The sequence below is a fragment of the Falco naumanni genome, chromosome 7 (assembly GCF_017639655.2).
Source record: "Falco naumanni isolate bFalNau1 chromosome 7, bFalNau1.pat, whole genome shotgun sequence".
NCBI classification, from domain to species: domain Eukaryota; kingdom Metazoa; phylum Chordata; class Aves; order Falconiformes; family Falconidae; genus Falco; species Falco naumanni.
The window spans coordinates 3,096,593-3,110,595 of NC_054060.1; the positions used below are offsets into that span (position 1 = coordinate 3,096,593).

At 45.9% G+C, this 14,003-nt stretch overlaps 1 protein-coding gene across 9 annotated transcripts in view; it reads right to left on the minus strand.

Annotated features, from left to right (window-relative positions):
- Positions 1 to 14,003, minus strand: part of PPIP5K1 (diphosphoinositol pentakisphosphate kinase 1) — a 48,657-nt gene that overhangs the window by 18,141 nt on the left and 16,513 nt on the right. For all 9 annotated transcript variants that reach the window (XM_040601052.1, XM_040601053.1, XM_040601051.1 and 6 more), the window contains 10 exons: positions 13,549 to 13,670; positions 12,630 to 12,812; positions 11,558 to 11,699; positions 10,713 to 10,936; positions 9,584 to 9,711; positions 8,971 to 9,085; positions 7,411 to 7,518; positions 5,983 to 6,099; positions 5,509 to 5,673; positions 4,316 to 4,406 (listed from right to left, as the gene is read on the minus strand). In XM_040601052.1, the coding sequence (XP_040456986.1) occupies positions 4,316 to 4,406; positions 5,509 to 5,673; positions 5,983 to 6,099; positions 7,411 to 7,518; positions 8,971 to 9,085; positions 9,584 to 9,711; positions 10,713 to 10,936; positions 11,558 to 11,699; positions 12,630 to 12,812; positions 13,549 to 13,670 (1,395 nt within the window). The remainder of the gene's footprint in view (positions 1 to 4,315; positions 4,407 to 5,508; positions 5,674 to 5,982; positions 6,100 to 7,410; positions 7,519 to 8,970; positions 9,086 to 9,583; positions 9,712 to 10,712; positions 10,937 to 11,557; positions 11,700 to 12,629; positions 12,813 to 13,548; positions 13,671 to 14,003) is intronic.

Below are 14,003 nucleotides of genomic sequence, written 5' to 3' on the forward strand. Positions count from 1 at the left end.
CTCCAAGGCACAGTGTTCTGCAGAGTGACTTGACTTTATGTGATATTTAGGGAACATCAGGCATTTGAAACAGGATTCTTTCCACTGAGGAAAGCAATCGCAAGTGAGACAAAACTTTATTACGAGCCAGACAAAGCCACTGATGGGCTATAAATTCTCCGCTAAACTGTCTTGATGCTGCATTCTGTACTGAGAATACCAACTGTTAAAAATAACATTACTCTTACATGCAAAAGGCTTCCAGAAACAAGCACGTTGATCTTGTTCCACCTTGTCTGCCAAGGCAAAAAAAATGACATATTGCCTATTAGTATTTAACTCGAACAGTGCAACTGTTACTACTGTTAAAAAGATCCTGCCTATATTGCAAGAAGTTCTTGATTCTAAAATACAGCATCAGAGCATGACTTAGGTTGGAAGAAACCTCTAGAAGCTTCTTTCTCAACGCCCCAAGCAGCAGGGCCAACTTGGATCAGCTTGTTAGGGTTTGTCCAGTCAAGTTCTGAATAGCTCCAAGAAAGGAGATTTCACAACCTCTCTCGGCCCCTGTTCCAGTATCTGGCACATTCATGGTGAAAAATTTATTCCTCCCAGCTAACGGGAATTTACTCTGCAGACACACTGCAGCTTGTGTCTATCAGTTCTCACCCCATCACCACCCGCCTTGGAGGACAGTTTGTCTTCTCTGTAACCTCCCATGTAGGTGGCTGAACAGCAGTAAGGTCTCCGCTCCCCTCCGCTTCTGATCTGAACAAGCACCACTCTCTCAGCTTCTCCTCCAAGGTCGCGTGCTCCAGCCCATCCGCCCCCACTGCCCCTTCCCGGGCTCACACCCGCTATATCCACCCCCTTCTGGCACCAGGGAGCCCAGGGCAGGACAGCAGCGCTTCAGACAGTCTCACAAGGGGTTAATAGAGGGGAAGAACCAAATCCCTCAGCCTGATGGCTGCACTCCTGCTAATTCAGCAAAGCATGCTGTTGGCCTTTGCTGCTGGAAGGACACACTGCTGCTTCATGTCCCAGGACCCCAGCTTTCCCTGCAAAGCTCCTTTTTAGCCAGAGCTCCTTTGGAAAAAAACACACAGTTCCTGAGGTTTGAGCTATTCACACATAAGCTCAGTCTAAGCTGATGACATCTGCTGCTGGGAACAGTGGAAGATGACCAAAAGGGTTCTTATGCACAGAATTTAAGCTATTCCAACACCATGACACTGCTGGTAGCTTTTCACAGGACAGACTAACACATATGTGTCCCTGGACAAACAGGCAAAGAACTGATACACAAGTCTTAGAAAATTTCTCCTAATGCTTTAAACGGAAGCTCAGTGCTGACTCAGCATGAACCGGAATCTGTCACAACACAAACAAAATTTTGTCAAGCAGCAGCCAGGATAATGCTCCTAATCATCCTTCCATGGCTTGAAGGCAAACAAACAAAATAAAAAAAAACTCCAGACCCAACAGACTCATTTACTGGCAGATAAAAATGGAACAGAAGATTTTTATGACTTTCTATCTTGAGCAACCTCATGTCATTAATTATAAAGCTAAGGATACCCCCATGCTTCTGCTATCCTACAGCAGACAGAGGCATTTTGCTAGCACCCTTATGCCAGAAAAGAATTCACAAAAATGACTCTATGGATGACAGCAATTGTCTACAGTGAACTCTAGGAGACCACTGTAGACAAAGTAAACACACACACGTGCATCCTAAAGAACATAATGGTATACCAGCCATTTGGATTTAATTTGGACAGCAACATTTGCTACTGTATGTGCTGGATCTTTTTTGCGTATTTAATTTTCAGATGTACTTTCAAAATTTCAGATGTTTAAAAAATGGACATCCCTTATTTCCCTATGGGAGTCTAGCACAAAGCTTCATGCCCACTGACAATACAACACCTCCACTGCTCAAACAGCAAGGAGTGATGTTGCCCCATTTTAAAGTGTTCTCGCAAGCAAAGAAAGACACTGAAGCTTCTCTAGGCTCCTCAAGCTGGAAGCACACACGCTATTGCAGACAATCCACAGTAATGCACGCGCTCCTGCCCAGAACAACGTGGCACACTCTGAAGCACCACTTTGCACAGACAAAGCAGCTGCAGCCCGCCCCTTTTCCAAGCAGACACTTCAAGGCATTTTTTTAAATTACAGTAAAGCCACAACTCTGGCAGGTATGGCAGCAGGGTGGTTACGGGAGCTCTGTCCTGCTCCCCGTTCCTGCATGGCTAAACACACGCGGTTATACCCGATGTTCTTCCAGAGAATCCATTCTCCCAGAGATAACGATAGCCAGCCACTGACAAGGTCAGGCAACAGGAGATAGGATCAACTTCAGAAAAGCTCAGAAACAGCAGGCAGTATCTGAATGAACCCCCTCATCACACAGCTGCTGAGACAAGTATTAAAGCCATAGCTCAAGCTCCTGTGAGTTCTATATTATTTCTCACAGAGAGCGCCCATTTCAGGTCCTAAAAGGGAGAAGAAACTAGATTTCTACAAAACAAGCAGGAAAGGAATCAGGAAGATTCCTTGAAGAGCTTGACTTTTACAGGTAAAGAAGCATCATTCTTCTAACAGTTCTCAGGTTAAGAGAAACACAGACAGCCTAATAACCAGGGACTGCGCAAGCTGGTGTTGCACCACAGGTCTCTCCTGCTCAACCCTTCTGCGCCTGCAGCTGCCAGATGGAGAGAAGAATGATGGCTGGACTGAGTATCCAGCTGGAGGTCTACTGTCACAGGTGAGGTCTATCATTCCTACCCAAAGTTTCGTCTTTGCAGAGCTTCACAGTTGGGAGAGACCAGCACAGGCTTCCCAGCAAGGCGAGTCAGGCAAGGACCTGAAATTAAACCGGCTGGGATTACATTACAAAATTTGTTGTCAAGGAAAAGCAGTACTGTACAAGGGTCCAGTAGAGTAGTAGTCTTCTCTATGGCCAAAGCAGACATTCCTCAGAAAGCTGAAAAAGGCTATAGTAAATAGGCTGTAATATCTGCTTTCCAGAGCATGTGCCTTCTGGTACTCAGACATCCAAACAGCAAAGATTGTTTGCACGTAGCATTTGATGTACTCAGTAATTCTCCAAGCAGATGCACTTCCTTGACTGTGTGCCATCTCAGAAATTCTCATATTGATTCACATGGATTCACAGAATAACCACAGGTTTCTTGAAGACTAAGCAAGGCAGTCTGTTACAGCTCACTTAATCCTGCAGGGGGTCTGTGAAAGGCAGAAGTAGATGCACCACATGAAATAACACATTCAAAAACCACTATGGCCAAGGCTATTGTGCCTTTGTGAAAACAATATGCATCAGCCATTCCTTCTTAGATTTTTCCAACTGGCTGGGAGCATAGCTGGCAGACTCCAGGGATGCCTCCTAACGACTCTGAGGAAAATTCCCTTTACTTGGTAAGAATTAGCTTCCAAAGCAGCAGCTCATTCAAAAGTGACAAAGAAATGATCAGGCCTTTCAGAAATCTCTTAGCTGCAGGATATCCACGTAACAGAGTGAAGAACTGATGAGTCAGAACTGCTGCAAGTCTAGAGCCATGCCATAATGCAAATATGTTTTTAAAGAAGAGGAAAGTGGGCATAACTTGGGCATTTCCGCCTCCTGGTGCTTATTAGTCATCTGCAAGATGTAGGTTTCATAGCTATCTGAACGTCATGACAGCAAATACAGCTTTCCAGTTTCCAAGTACAAGGAATGGTACTCTCAAGACAGGCAGCGAACACTAAGCACCCCAACACATTCTCTTCTGCTGGCTACCATGCAAAGGATGGCTAACCAGGGATTCAGGCTCAATTAGGGAGCTGTCAAACACCATTGCAGATGACAGATCTTTTCCATACAAGAGATCTTTATCAATCAAAGTAGAAATAGAATAGTCTTACATGAAGAGTAGCTTTGCATGTAAATTACTGTTTTACAGAACAGAAAGCATGCTAGTTCTCAAATAAAAGATCACTTCCTACTAAGTTCAGAAATCATATAACAAATGATAGCAACACAGAACCAGAAGGCCAACCTGCAAGTACACAGCTTGCTCTGTTGCTCCCATACTATAAAGGATGAAAAGTGCATCTTCTGTTGCTAGAAGGTGAAGGAGAAGATCATACACAAATGGAAATACAGCAGGACAGTCTCCACAGTGGTCTAAATGGTAACACTAAAAGAAGACATGATACACACAGAGACACATACAAGGAACTTAAGCCAGATGTATATGCAGGGAGACAGACAGATGCCCACAGAAATACAGAGATACAGGTGAGCAGGCTGGTTACAGGTCAAGTACAGTACCTAAGCCACTTTGCTTCATCTCAGAAGACTGCCTGGAATAAGTGCTGAAGAGGCGATAACCTCCTGATTTGGAAGAAGATTCAGAGAGCACCTGCAAAGACAGACAGTATAATCAGTGTTGTGCTCTAAGGTACCCACTGGTCTCAAAAGGCTTGATACAGCAATGGAATGTAAAGAAAAGTACGTCTCTTCCTTAAAATCACAATTTTCAAGAAGCATAAAAGTACTCATATGCTAAGGCTGTGACAGTGCACGCTCAATTTTAATTTCAAGTTTGTGTTGGGTTGTGGAAGAGCAGTGATTTCAGAAGTATGAAGGGTTCCTTGTCTCCCAAGACTCTTGCTGGGATCACTGGGACACAGAGTTCCTTCTTTAGCTACAGGGAAGTATATCCCCTTTAACTTAGTATGTGCCTGCTACAAAGAGCCCCTGAGCGCTGCATGGAAGGATTATATCATAGGTGACACAGAGATGGAACCAGCTACAAATACCTCAAGCCCTAACTCTCTGCTTTTACTGGTTCAGAGAACAGATGGTAAAAATGCCTGTGAAACCCCTCCAAAAGGAGGAGCAATTCTAGAGCACTTTGAAGGTGCCAGCTACCTGCGGACTGTGAAGCTAGTAGCCTTATGACACATAACAGCCTCGAAGGAGAGAAGTAAGGACAGTAAAATCGATCTTTGTTACTTTAGCAGATCAGTGAATGGGACAGACAACACTGACAGTTTAAACACTCCATAATAAACCCACTGGTTAGCAGGGACCTCCGATTTGCATGAGATCTTAGATGGGACACAGGAACAAGATACATGGAGCTGAACTGCGAGAGGCAAAGGCTGGAGTCTACGGGAATACAAAGATGTCTCCGTGGCTAGGTGAACAGGTTGCACATAATCTCATTGCTGGTTACACTGATGCCTCTACAGAGCACGTAATCCAAGTAATGCTTCTCTTTCTCAAGCATTTCCTTACTTGCTCTTCCTCATCAATTCCTCTGACCTGTGTTCCCCTTGTCCTTCCTCAATGAGGATGAGTCTGGGAGGTCTACCTTCCAAAAAATCCCTCCTTAATTTCTGCAGATCCTTTCCCAGAATCAATTCCAACTCTGGCACATTGAAAGAAAAGCCAGGAAACCAAAAAAACAAGCAAAAGAACTTCCTCAGAACAACCAAGAGCGCCCATCGCACTGTTACCTCCATGGACCCTGTCTTGCGGTTCCTGATGAGCGGCGATCTCCGATGAATGCTGACCGGTTCGGAAGGCTGCGGGGACCTTTGCTGTGCGCGGTCTGGCTCATCCATGCCCTTCTCTTTGGAGAGGTCCTCCAGGCTGCCTTGGTCTGCCTTCTTGTCCTCATTCTGCAGCAAGGAAACATTGACACCTACAGGCACGTGGCCTTGGCCAGCGCTGCCCCGCCACCGGCTCCAGCCTTGGGTCTCCCAGCTCTGCGGAGCGAGGCAGGATGCCAGCGCGCTCAAAGGCTGCCTCGACAAACCCTCGGAGCGAGGCAGGGAACACAACTCGCTAACAGCCTGCGGGCGCAAGAGAAAGGAAAATGTACCGTGGGAGAGCGGGCAGTGGCGGAGGCCGGCAGAGCGGCGAGCCCAGCACTCGCCACGTCCCCGGCGGGCAGGGCAGCCCGTGGCCCAGCAGGGCAGCGTGCTCACCTCTGCAGAGGCGGGCCGAAAGCCAAACCCCGTGGGCACGTTTCTGTCTTCCTCACAGCCTTTCACGCCAGGGCTGAAATGCAGCTCCACATGGAAACGCTCTTCTGAAGAAGGGTCCTGTGAACACAGGGCAGGGGGAGTAAATCAACACACAAAAAGCAGTTCTGCTGTCAGCACAGGCCGTGTCGGGACCCCGGCCATCTGCCATGCCGGCGCAGCACGCATCCCAAGCGCATCCTTTTGGAAGGAAAGCAGAAGCAACAAGAAACCACGAACATAATGGCTCTAGGTTTGTCTCATCCAAAAGGACAGCCCTTATTAGCACGAAGCTGAGGCATTCAAATTGTTGTTATTTTGTGACAACAGCCACCAGAGGACCAAAACAGAATCAGGCTATACACATGTGTGTGTGTAGGTATGTATATAGGTAGATTAGATACACACAAACCTAGAATGTAGCTCCTTCCAATCCACTCCTGTGGCAAAACCAGCACACGCTGGGGCAAGGAGAGATGGTTCCCTCCTGGACCTTTAGTCAGGTTGTTCCAAGATTTAGGTCTCTAATGTTTTCTTTTTCTTTTCCTTTTTTAAAGGAAGCCAGAGCTTTTACAGTATCTGGAGCTAATGATTTAAAACCACAAGTTTCACCATCTCTTCTTACTAAAAGATTTACACCACTCCGAAGAGCTCTACCCAGACTTTTTTTTTTTTTTTTTTTTTTTTGACAAACAGCACTAGGAAGCATTTCACTTCTACCATCAGAACCCCACATCAGCTCGGTGAATACAAGATTCTAACCGCAGCGTACGGAGGAACGGGACTGCTCCCCTCAACCACCGCAGCCTCCTGCAGTACGGGACCTGAGCCACAGGACCTGGGATTCAGAACATGCAGTTCAGTGCCAAACCAAGTTACAGTCATCACCACCAGCTTCCACATTCGGGCTGGTTTTTAAATTATTCTCTTTACTTCCTGAAGATACCAGTATATAGTTCCCTAACTGTATCAGTATATTTTTAAAGTAACTAAAGGTTACGAATGTGGAATTTCTGGATATTTTCTAGAAATATTTGGAAAAACCTGCCAAATACAATTTGTTTTTATTTATTTTTTTCTACTGTTCATTTGTCATTAATATTAAGAAACAGCAAATTATTTTGTGGTAGGAAATGCTTTAAAATAGATAGTATCAATCACGTAAGCTTGGTGTTACTGCTCAGGGTGGCACTCTGCTTACATGTAACAAGCATTAACTGGGTCACTGCCTCCCACCTAAAAATAAGATCTAGCGGCTGTGTTAATGACCTGTCCATCTTTATTCACAAGCAGAGAGCGCTCAGGTTACAGACTTCCCAGCTGAACTGCCTCTTGGTGACTGCCCCTTGCATCATGGCAGGAAGTATTTTATCCTACAGCTATATCCCTCACCTTGTTGTTGTCCTCGTAGAGCATGATAACAATCTGGGTCATGTAGTTCAGCTCTGAGATAGCACTCAAATAGTCCATGGCTCTCTTCCACTGCTGGTCTTTGTTTTCCTGATATATACACATAAACAGTCGCATGGTATAAGCAACAGCAGACACCTTGCAGCATTCGGTGAAATGGGTCTGAGAGACTTTGTCTCTCCACAAGATAACAACATTGGCAGGACAAAAACCACTTTGCTTAACTTGCACAGAGAGAGATGGCCTTCAGTGGGGTGCTTACAGTAAGGAGCAACTGCATAGAGGGACACTCAGCTACCCACACAACCCACGTGCAGATCTGAGCGCATCCAGCTGCCAGCCCTGCTATGCCATGCTGACCGGAGAAAAGCATAACGCACAGCAGGTCCCCAACACAGTTATTCTTAAGTAGTGGCCTCCAGAATGGAATAGTTTAGAGAAACATAAAAAAAAGCACAAGGGATGAACTTGTGCTAAATAAGGGACCAAGTGAAGCTCCTTTTACGTGATGCTGAATGAAAAGTCTACAGAGCCTCGCTGGACCCTTGGGCTCGACAAGGCAGGGCAGCCCACCCCTCATTGCTTCCCAGCACTGCTGGGGAATGGCCATACCTGAAGTGCCACTCGTGTTTGCTGTGGAGCATCTCACCACCTTGACAGACACGGAATAAACCCCACCGGTACAAATGAACCCAGATGCAGCTTAATATCCCTGTGCTAGCAACACAGCATCCTCTGACACTCAAGTGGGGGAGTGAAGTAGCATCTTACTCAGTGAGCAATTCAGAGGTACTTGCAGGATCACTGACTACAGATACAGTGAACTTCCACAGACATCAGAAACGACGCCTGCTAAGCAAGCCCAAATTCTTAAGGAGTTTCAGAACACCACGCTTAAAAATGGACAGATAAATCAGAAAGTCTCTTGAGGAGTCTAAAGCAGAGCTGTTCTCAGGGTCTGCACGCCAATTCCTTCAGGAGGCAGGTTATAATAGCAAGTGAAGGTTAGACTGGATGAGTCACTCCCCTAAAAATGTGTCATCGGTCCCTCTGGTAGGGAGCACCCACTATGCATTTGCGACCTCAAATCTCTTCCTCTGTAAGCAAACTGATTTTCTTGACTTCAAATCGACAGAATGTCACTAAAGAATAGAGCCAAGCTCTTGAAATAAAGGGTTGAAGGAAGCAGGAAGAGAGAAATTCCCTCATCCCCATTGTCTCATACTGCTATCCTCCTACACAGGTAAGTCGTCTACTCAGCTGAAACCAGCAGGACAGCTCTGGGAGAAAACATGCCTCTGTTACAAGCAAGGCAGGCAGTGTCAGGACTGAGGAAGAACGACCCTCCTGCATGCCAGAAAGGCAGGAAGCTGCAGCATGCAAACACAGCAGAGATGGAGTCGGCCAGAGGCCACTGATGCACATCATTACTGGGGGTGCTGGCTAGAGGGGCAACCTATGAACATACACTGTCCACCTGGGAAAGGGGCCACTGAAAAAGAGCAGGGAGGCTTACTCTGTGAGCATTGCTGGGACACTTACATCCAGGAGCCCCCCATAGCGGAAGATACTGAGCAGAGAGTGCACATGGCTCTCACTGGTGAAGTAGAGCCGTGTCCGAACATGGCGACCTGGTGACAAAACTCCTCTTGAGTACCTAAACCAAAACCAGCGCAGTGTTACTCACAGCCTGTCAATGAATCGCCATCTACCATACAGCAGCATTTCTGCAGGCTTAACGGAGTGAGATAACCCCGCACTGGGAACTGTCAGAGAGCAGCAGGAGCTGAACAAACAGTGAGAGCACTGGGCACGGAAGCAGCAGCTTTTATGGAATCCTAACGAAGACACATGGTGGGGTGGCCGTGGCCTCAGCATACTAGCACTTGCCCCTTGCAGAGACAGGGATCAAGGCACCACCATCCAACGACAACAGGTTTAAGCTTCTGTGGCACGCTGCTCCTGCTCAGCAGTCTCAATGTGCCTTTCCATTTCCCTTCTAGTCCCAGGAGCATCAACATGCCTCTGTCTTGGTGTGTCCTTCAGTGTATGTTCAATGCCTCCTTCCACACCAGTACACTCTCCTGGTGTGGTTCCCACACCCTGCTCCAAAGCTGCCCTCCCCACCAGCAGCAGCATGCAGCACAATCCTTACAAGGGATGTAGTTTGTTGACAGACTCATCTTCATGGGTTCTCTGTAGGTCCAGCTGGATCTTTTTAATGAGAGGAAGACAAAAGCCAATAGCAATCTCCAGTTTCTCCTCCTTATTAATCCCATATTCCTGCAGGAACAAAACAATAGATAGCCTTCAGCCCTGGTTCTTTGCCACATCCTCATATGAAAGGAGGCTGGACTTCAACAGTCCTGTCCGCAAGCACCCCGACAGCTAAGCAAGGACAGAAAGGGAAATGTCACTCAGCACCTTTCTCTTTTTTATCCCCCACACATATTGCAGAGGGTAACAGAGGACAGAGACTCCTCCAAAAATCCCAGTCTGACCAGACATGACTGTCAGTATTCTTCCAACAGCTGAGAGGGACAAGTACCATCAGGGAACCTCCTCTCATGACACACAAACTCATACCCTCACCTGGCATGAGCATTAATGCAACAACTGCTATTTGCAAGGATTAAACTTCAAGTGCTACATTGGAAATAGCCAAACTGCATCTCATCAGAAACACTGTGGACAAGTTTAGAAGACCAGTTCTGCTCTACACAGGCACAAGTGCAATTGGACCTTGCTGGTAGAAGTTCATCCCTTACAAAGGAACCATTTCTGCCAGAACAACGGTGAATACAGAGATCCATTGCATGGCGCTCCTTTCCCTTCCCATGTTCATGGGCACAAACTTTGTGAGAAGCAAGCCCACCGTGCAAACTGAACAAGTTCTAGTTGGACAAGAATATCATACTTGCCAGAACAAGCCTCCACCTTCAACACAGAATTCTCTCTTCCCCTGCACCATCTTATACGTGGAGAATGGGGTGTTGCTACAGCACACACATGCAGCTTGAAGCTGTGCTGTAATGCACCATGATGGATGTGGAAAAGCTTCTGCATCAGCTGTTCATTATTCTGATGCTGTCAGAATCCTCACCCAGGAAGCCCTGCCACATCTTCAGTCAGAAATGGTTTTAGCCTTATACAACCACTAAGAGATATACCTGTAACATGCAGTCTTGAGAGTTGATGTGGAAGAGAATAGAGAAAAAACAGACAGGGAAATGGTCAGAAACTGACACCACAAGACATCGTCACACAGGCAGGACAGGCTATACCTGGGGTATGATCACATCTGCCAGGGCTTTGGAAAGTTTGAAGAGTTCAGCTGTGCCTTCCAGTTTCAGTGCACAGTTGTGCTGTACATCATACTTGATGCAGTCATAGATATCAGGGATCTTGCTGATGTCGTAACGCCCATTCTTCATGCGGAAATCTCGCTCCAGCTTACTCCAGCGTTGCAGCATCAGTTCTAAAGTCTCACTGTGGTACAGCTGCAGGTCTAAACAGCAAAGAACACCAAACCACATTCACGCCCTGACCTGCGCAGATTTCAAGTGACAGCTGTAACCGACTTCTCCCAGCACAAAACAGCTCCGATTAGTATGCCACCCACAGGAATCCTAGACTGGAAAAGCCACTGGACCTGTTGCAAGGAGTTTTAACCTGCAGGAACAGGCTATTTCAAAAATATTTGATAAAACTGCTTGCCTGTTGACTTACATCTGCCATAAATCATGTGAAATGTTCCACAGATGCCTTTTTAAAACCCCTGCACTGTTACTAGGAAAGATCTTGGAGATGAGCAAAACGTGACTGAAAAGTTTTTTGTTTATAGTCTTAAGCTTCACTTCAGGAAATGCCTGAAAAAAATCAGGCTATACTGCTGCTGTTTACATTTGCTCTAAACCTAAGATGCATGTATAATTTCCTTTACATTAAGGCTCTCTTTAACAGCAGTTAAAAGTGATTCAAATAAGAGCCTTCTACATCAATAACACAGAGAATTTCACTTTAGAATTTCTTTGCTACAGATAAACACAAACTATAGTGGTGTTTGGGAGCTCTGAAGATGTAACAATACATGAATCCATTCCAGACCCTTTCCCATTCTGATGCTCACCTGCAGATTTGGGGTCTTCAAGACGTTTTTGTATCTGGGAGGTGAGATTCTCAATCAGAGTGAACACCTGGTTACAAACCTCTACTGGGTTCTGGATAAATGTCATGGAGTTGAGCAGAGAAGCACTGCCTGTAGGTGCTAGCTGAGAGAAGATACCAGCAGAGATTAGTTAGTATCTTTACCAACTGGCAACACAAAATGTCTGCCTTTTGCAGCTGTACTGCTTTCTGATTAGGCAAAAAAGCTGTGCTCCCAGCTGAGCATAATAAGCTGGCCTGTTCCTAGGAGTATTTAGGCATGTTTTAAAAACTTCTTCAGGACCAAGCTCAGAGGGAGCAAACAACTGCTCCTATCACATCAGACCTCCACCTACAATATCCACTCTTGTCTCACTTTGCTTCTGTGCTTGAACAGAAAGGCTTCATAGAAATTTCAAGTAGTTCTTTGAGGTGATAAGTATGTTGCTTAATGGTACCAGTCTGGTAATCAGATCTCAGCCTGGGAAAAACAGTGTTTTGGGGACTTGTTGGAGAAGCAGCTATGGTGCTTTTATTGGTTGCTGTGCTGGATGTAGCGCGCGCTCTCTACTCTGCAGTTATCAGACACTGACAGGACACAAAAGGGTTTGTGTCCAAAAGACCTGTTCACACATGCACAAAGCACTGATCTAGAACCTGGCAAGGCATACTCCTGGGTCTGCAGCAACTGGGATTGTTTTGGGCAGCGTGCAGTAAACTACACGAACTCTTCTTTTAGCACACCCACGAGAATAAAATGCACTGGGACTTCTAAAGGGAGAGGAAGGTACTATGATGATTCTTGAAGGGGATAGTAGAGCAACACTGGAGATTTTCACTCTAAGAAGGGCAGGGGCTACTTTCACTTGGAGAAGGAGCTATTAAACAGCCCTTTCCCTTCCTAAATTCTGTTTATATTGTGTAATTTTGACCAGAACTGATCTCAGACTAACCAAACTACGGCTCACATACCAGCAGGCTTCACAACAAACCACTGGAGCAATGCTATTCTCCTTCCAGATGCAGAAAACAATAAAGCCACACAGGTGCTTTACCTTTTCATAATCCTCTTCACAGAACTCAGCATCCTTCTGCATGATTTCATGCAGTCGTGCCTTCACTCTGTGTTGACAGCTGCTAAGGGAATCACTGTCACTGTCCAGGAGACCATTCATATTGGCACTTTTCACCATTTGCACCAGGATGGGGGTCAGCTCTCCTTCCAGGGCCAACAGACCCTAAAGCAACACAAGGACAAGACTTCAGCAATACAAGCAACAAACACTTCTGGTAATTTCATGGCCAGCCTTCAGTCGAGTGAAACCTCAGCTGTCCTTGAAGAGCAGATTTACAGCAACAGCACCTACAGTCACCAGTGACTCTGGCACGCCTCTAGAGCTATCTGAAGCAAAAGGCAGGCTCTGCCTGCAGCAGCTCCAGATTTGTCTAGGTAATTATTGAGTAGCCAACTCAGTTTGCTGGAAAATGTTGATATAGCAGAGGCTCTGAAGCACACTAAGATCACTACTGGATTCCCTTTGGCTCAAGCTTTAACTGCAGATGGACCTGTCTTCTCCCTAACTCCCAGCCCACACTGAACCAAAGCAGTGAAGGAATAACCCCCCTGGCTAGGCAGTCATCCAAGAAACACTCATTTTGTAGGCAATTAATACTCAGCAACAGGTTTGATGTTGCTTTAACATCAAACACCAGCAATAATCCATAAATAATTCCTTCCTGGTCAGAGTCCTATACTGGACAGGATGCTAAAGGTAACATACATATGCAGCTACGCTGGATTTCCAGTACTGCCCCATACACTTGCTAATAGCATGGTATACCACTGTCCTCCCAACAGAGAGGGCAAAGCTCCCAGAACAGCTTTTCCCTCATTACCAGAGGTTTTCCTTTAGAACTGGCATATTTTAACACTAATGTAGCCAAACTAACAGATGCCTAAAAGAAAGAAAGGACCTTTGCAAAAGCTGCTGCTGTCATCTGAACTCGTCCCTCATCTGAGGCATAGATCTTGAGATCATGACGGTAGGTGCTGTGCAGCCTGAGCAAGCCACATCCAGGGAAACCAGCGTAATCACCTGGAACAGAGAACAAACCCAAAATTAATATTCTGACACCTGCAAAACTATCAGCTGAATACGCTGCTTTAGACAACAAACTTTATTGTAGTGACAAAGTTATGTAGAGATTTAATCACTTTCATACCCAGCATTTAGGCTGCTCCAAAATACTCTACCTATACATGATAACTAGAAGTCTGATTCAGGCTTTGCTTAACTTGGGAAAGTTCATTTTGAGGAAAAAAAGTGAGCATTCACCAGTCAAATCTGATGCTGCCCAAATTCTGCAGCAATCCTCTCTGAACAGTCTATAATTGTTCTGCTAGCCTCAACACCCCTGTGCAGAATAAA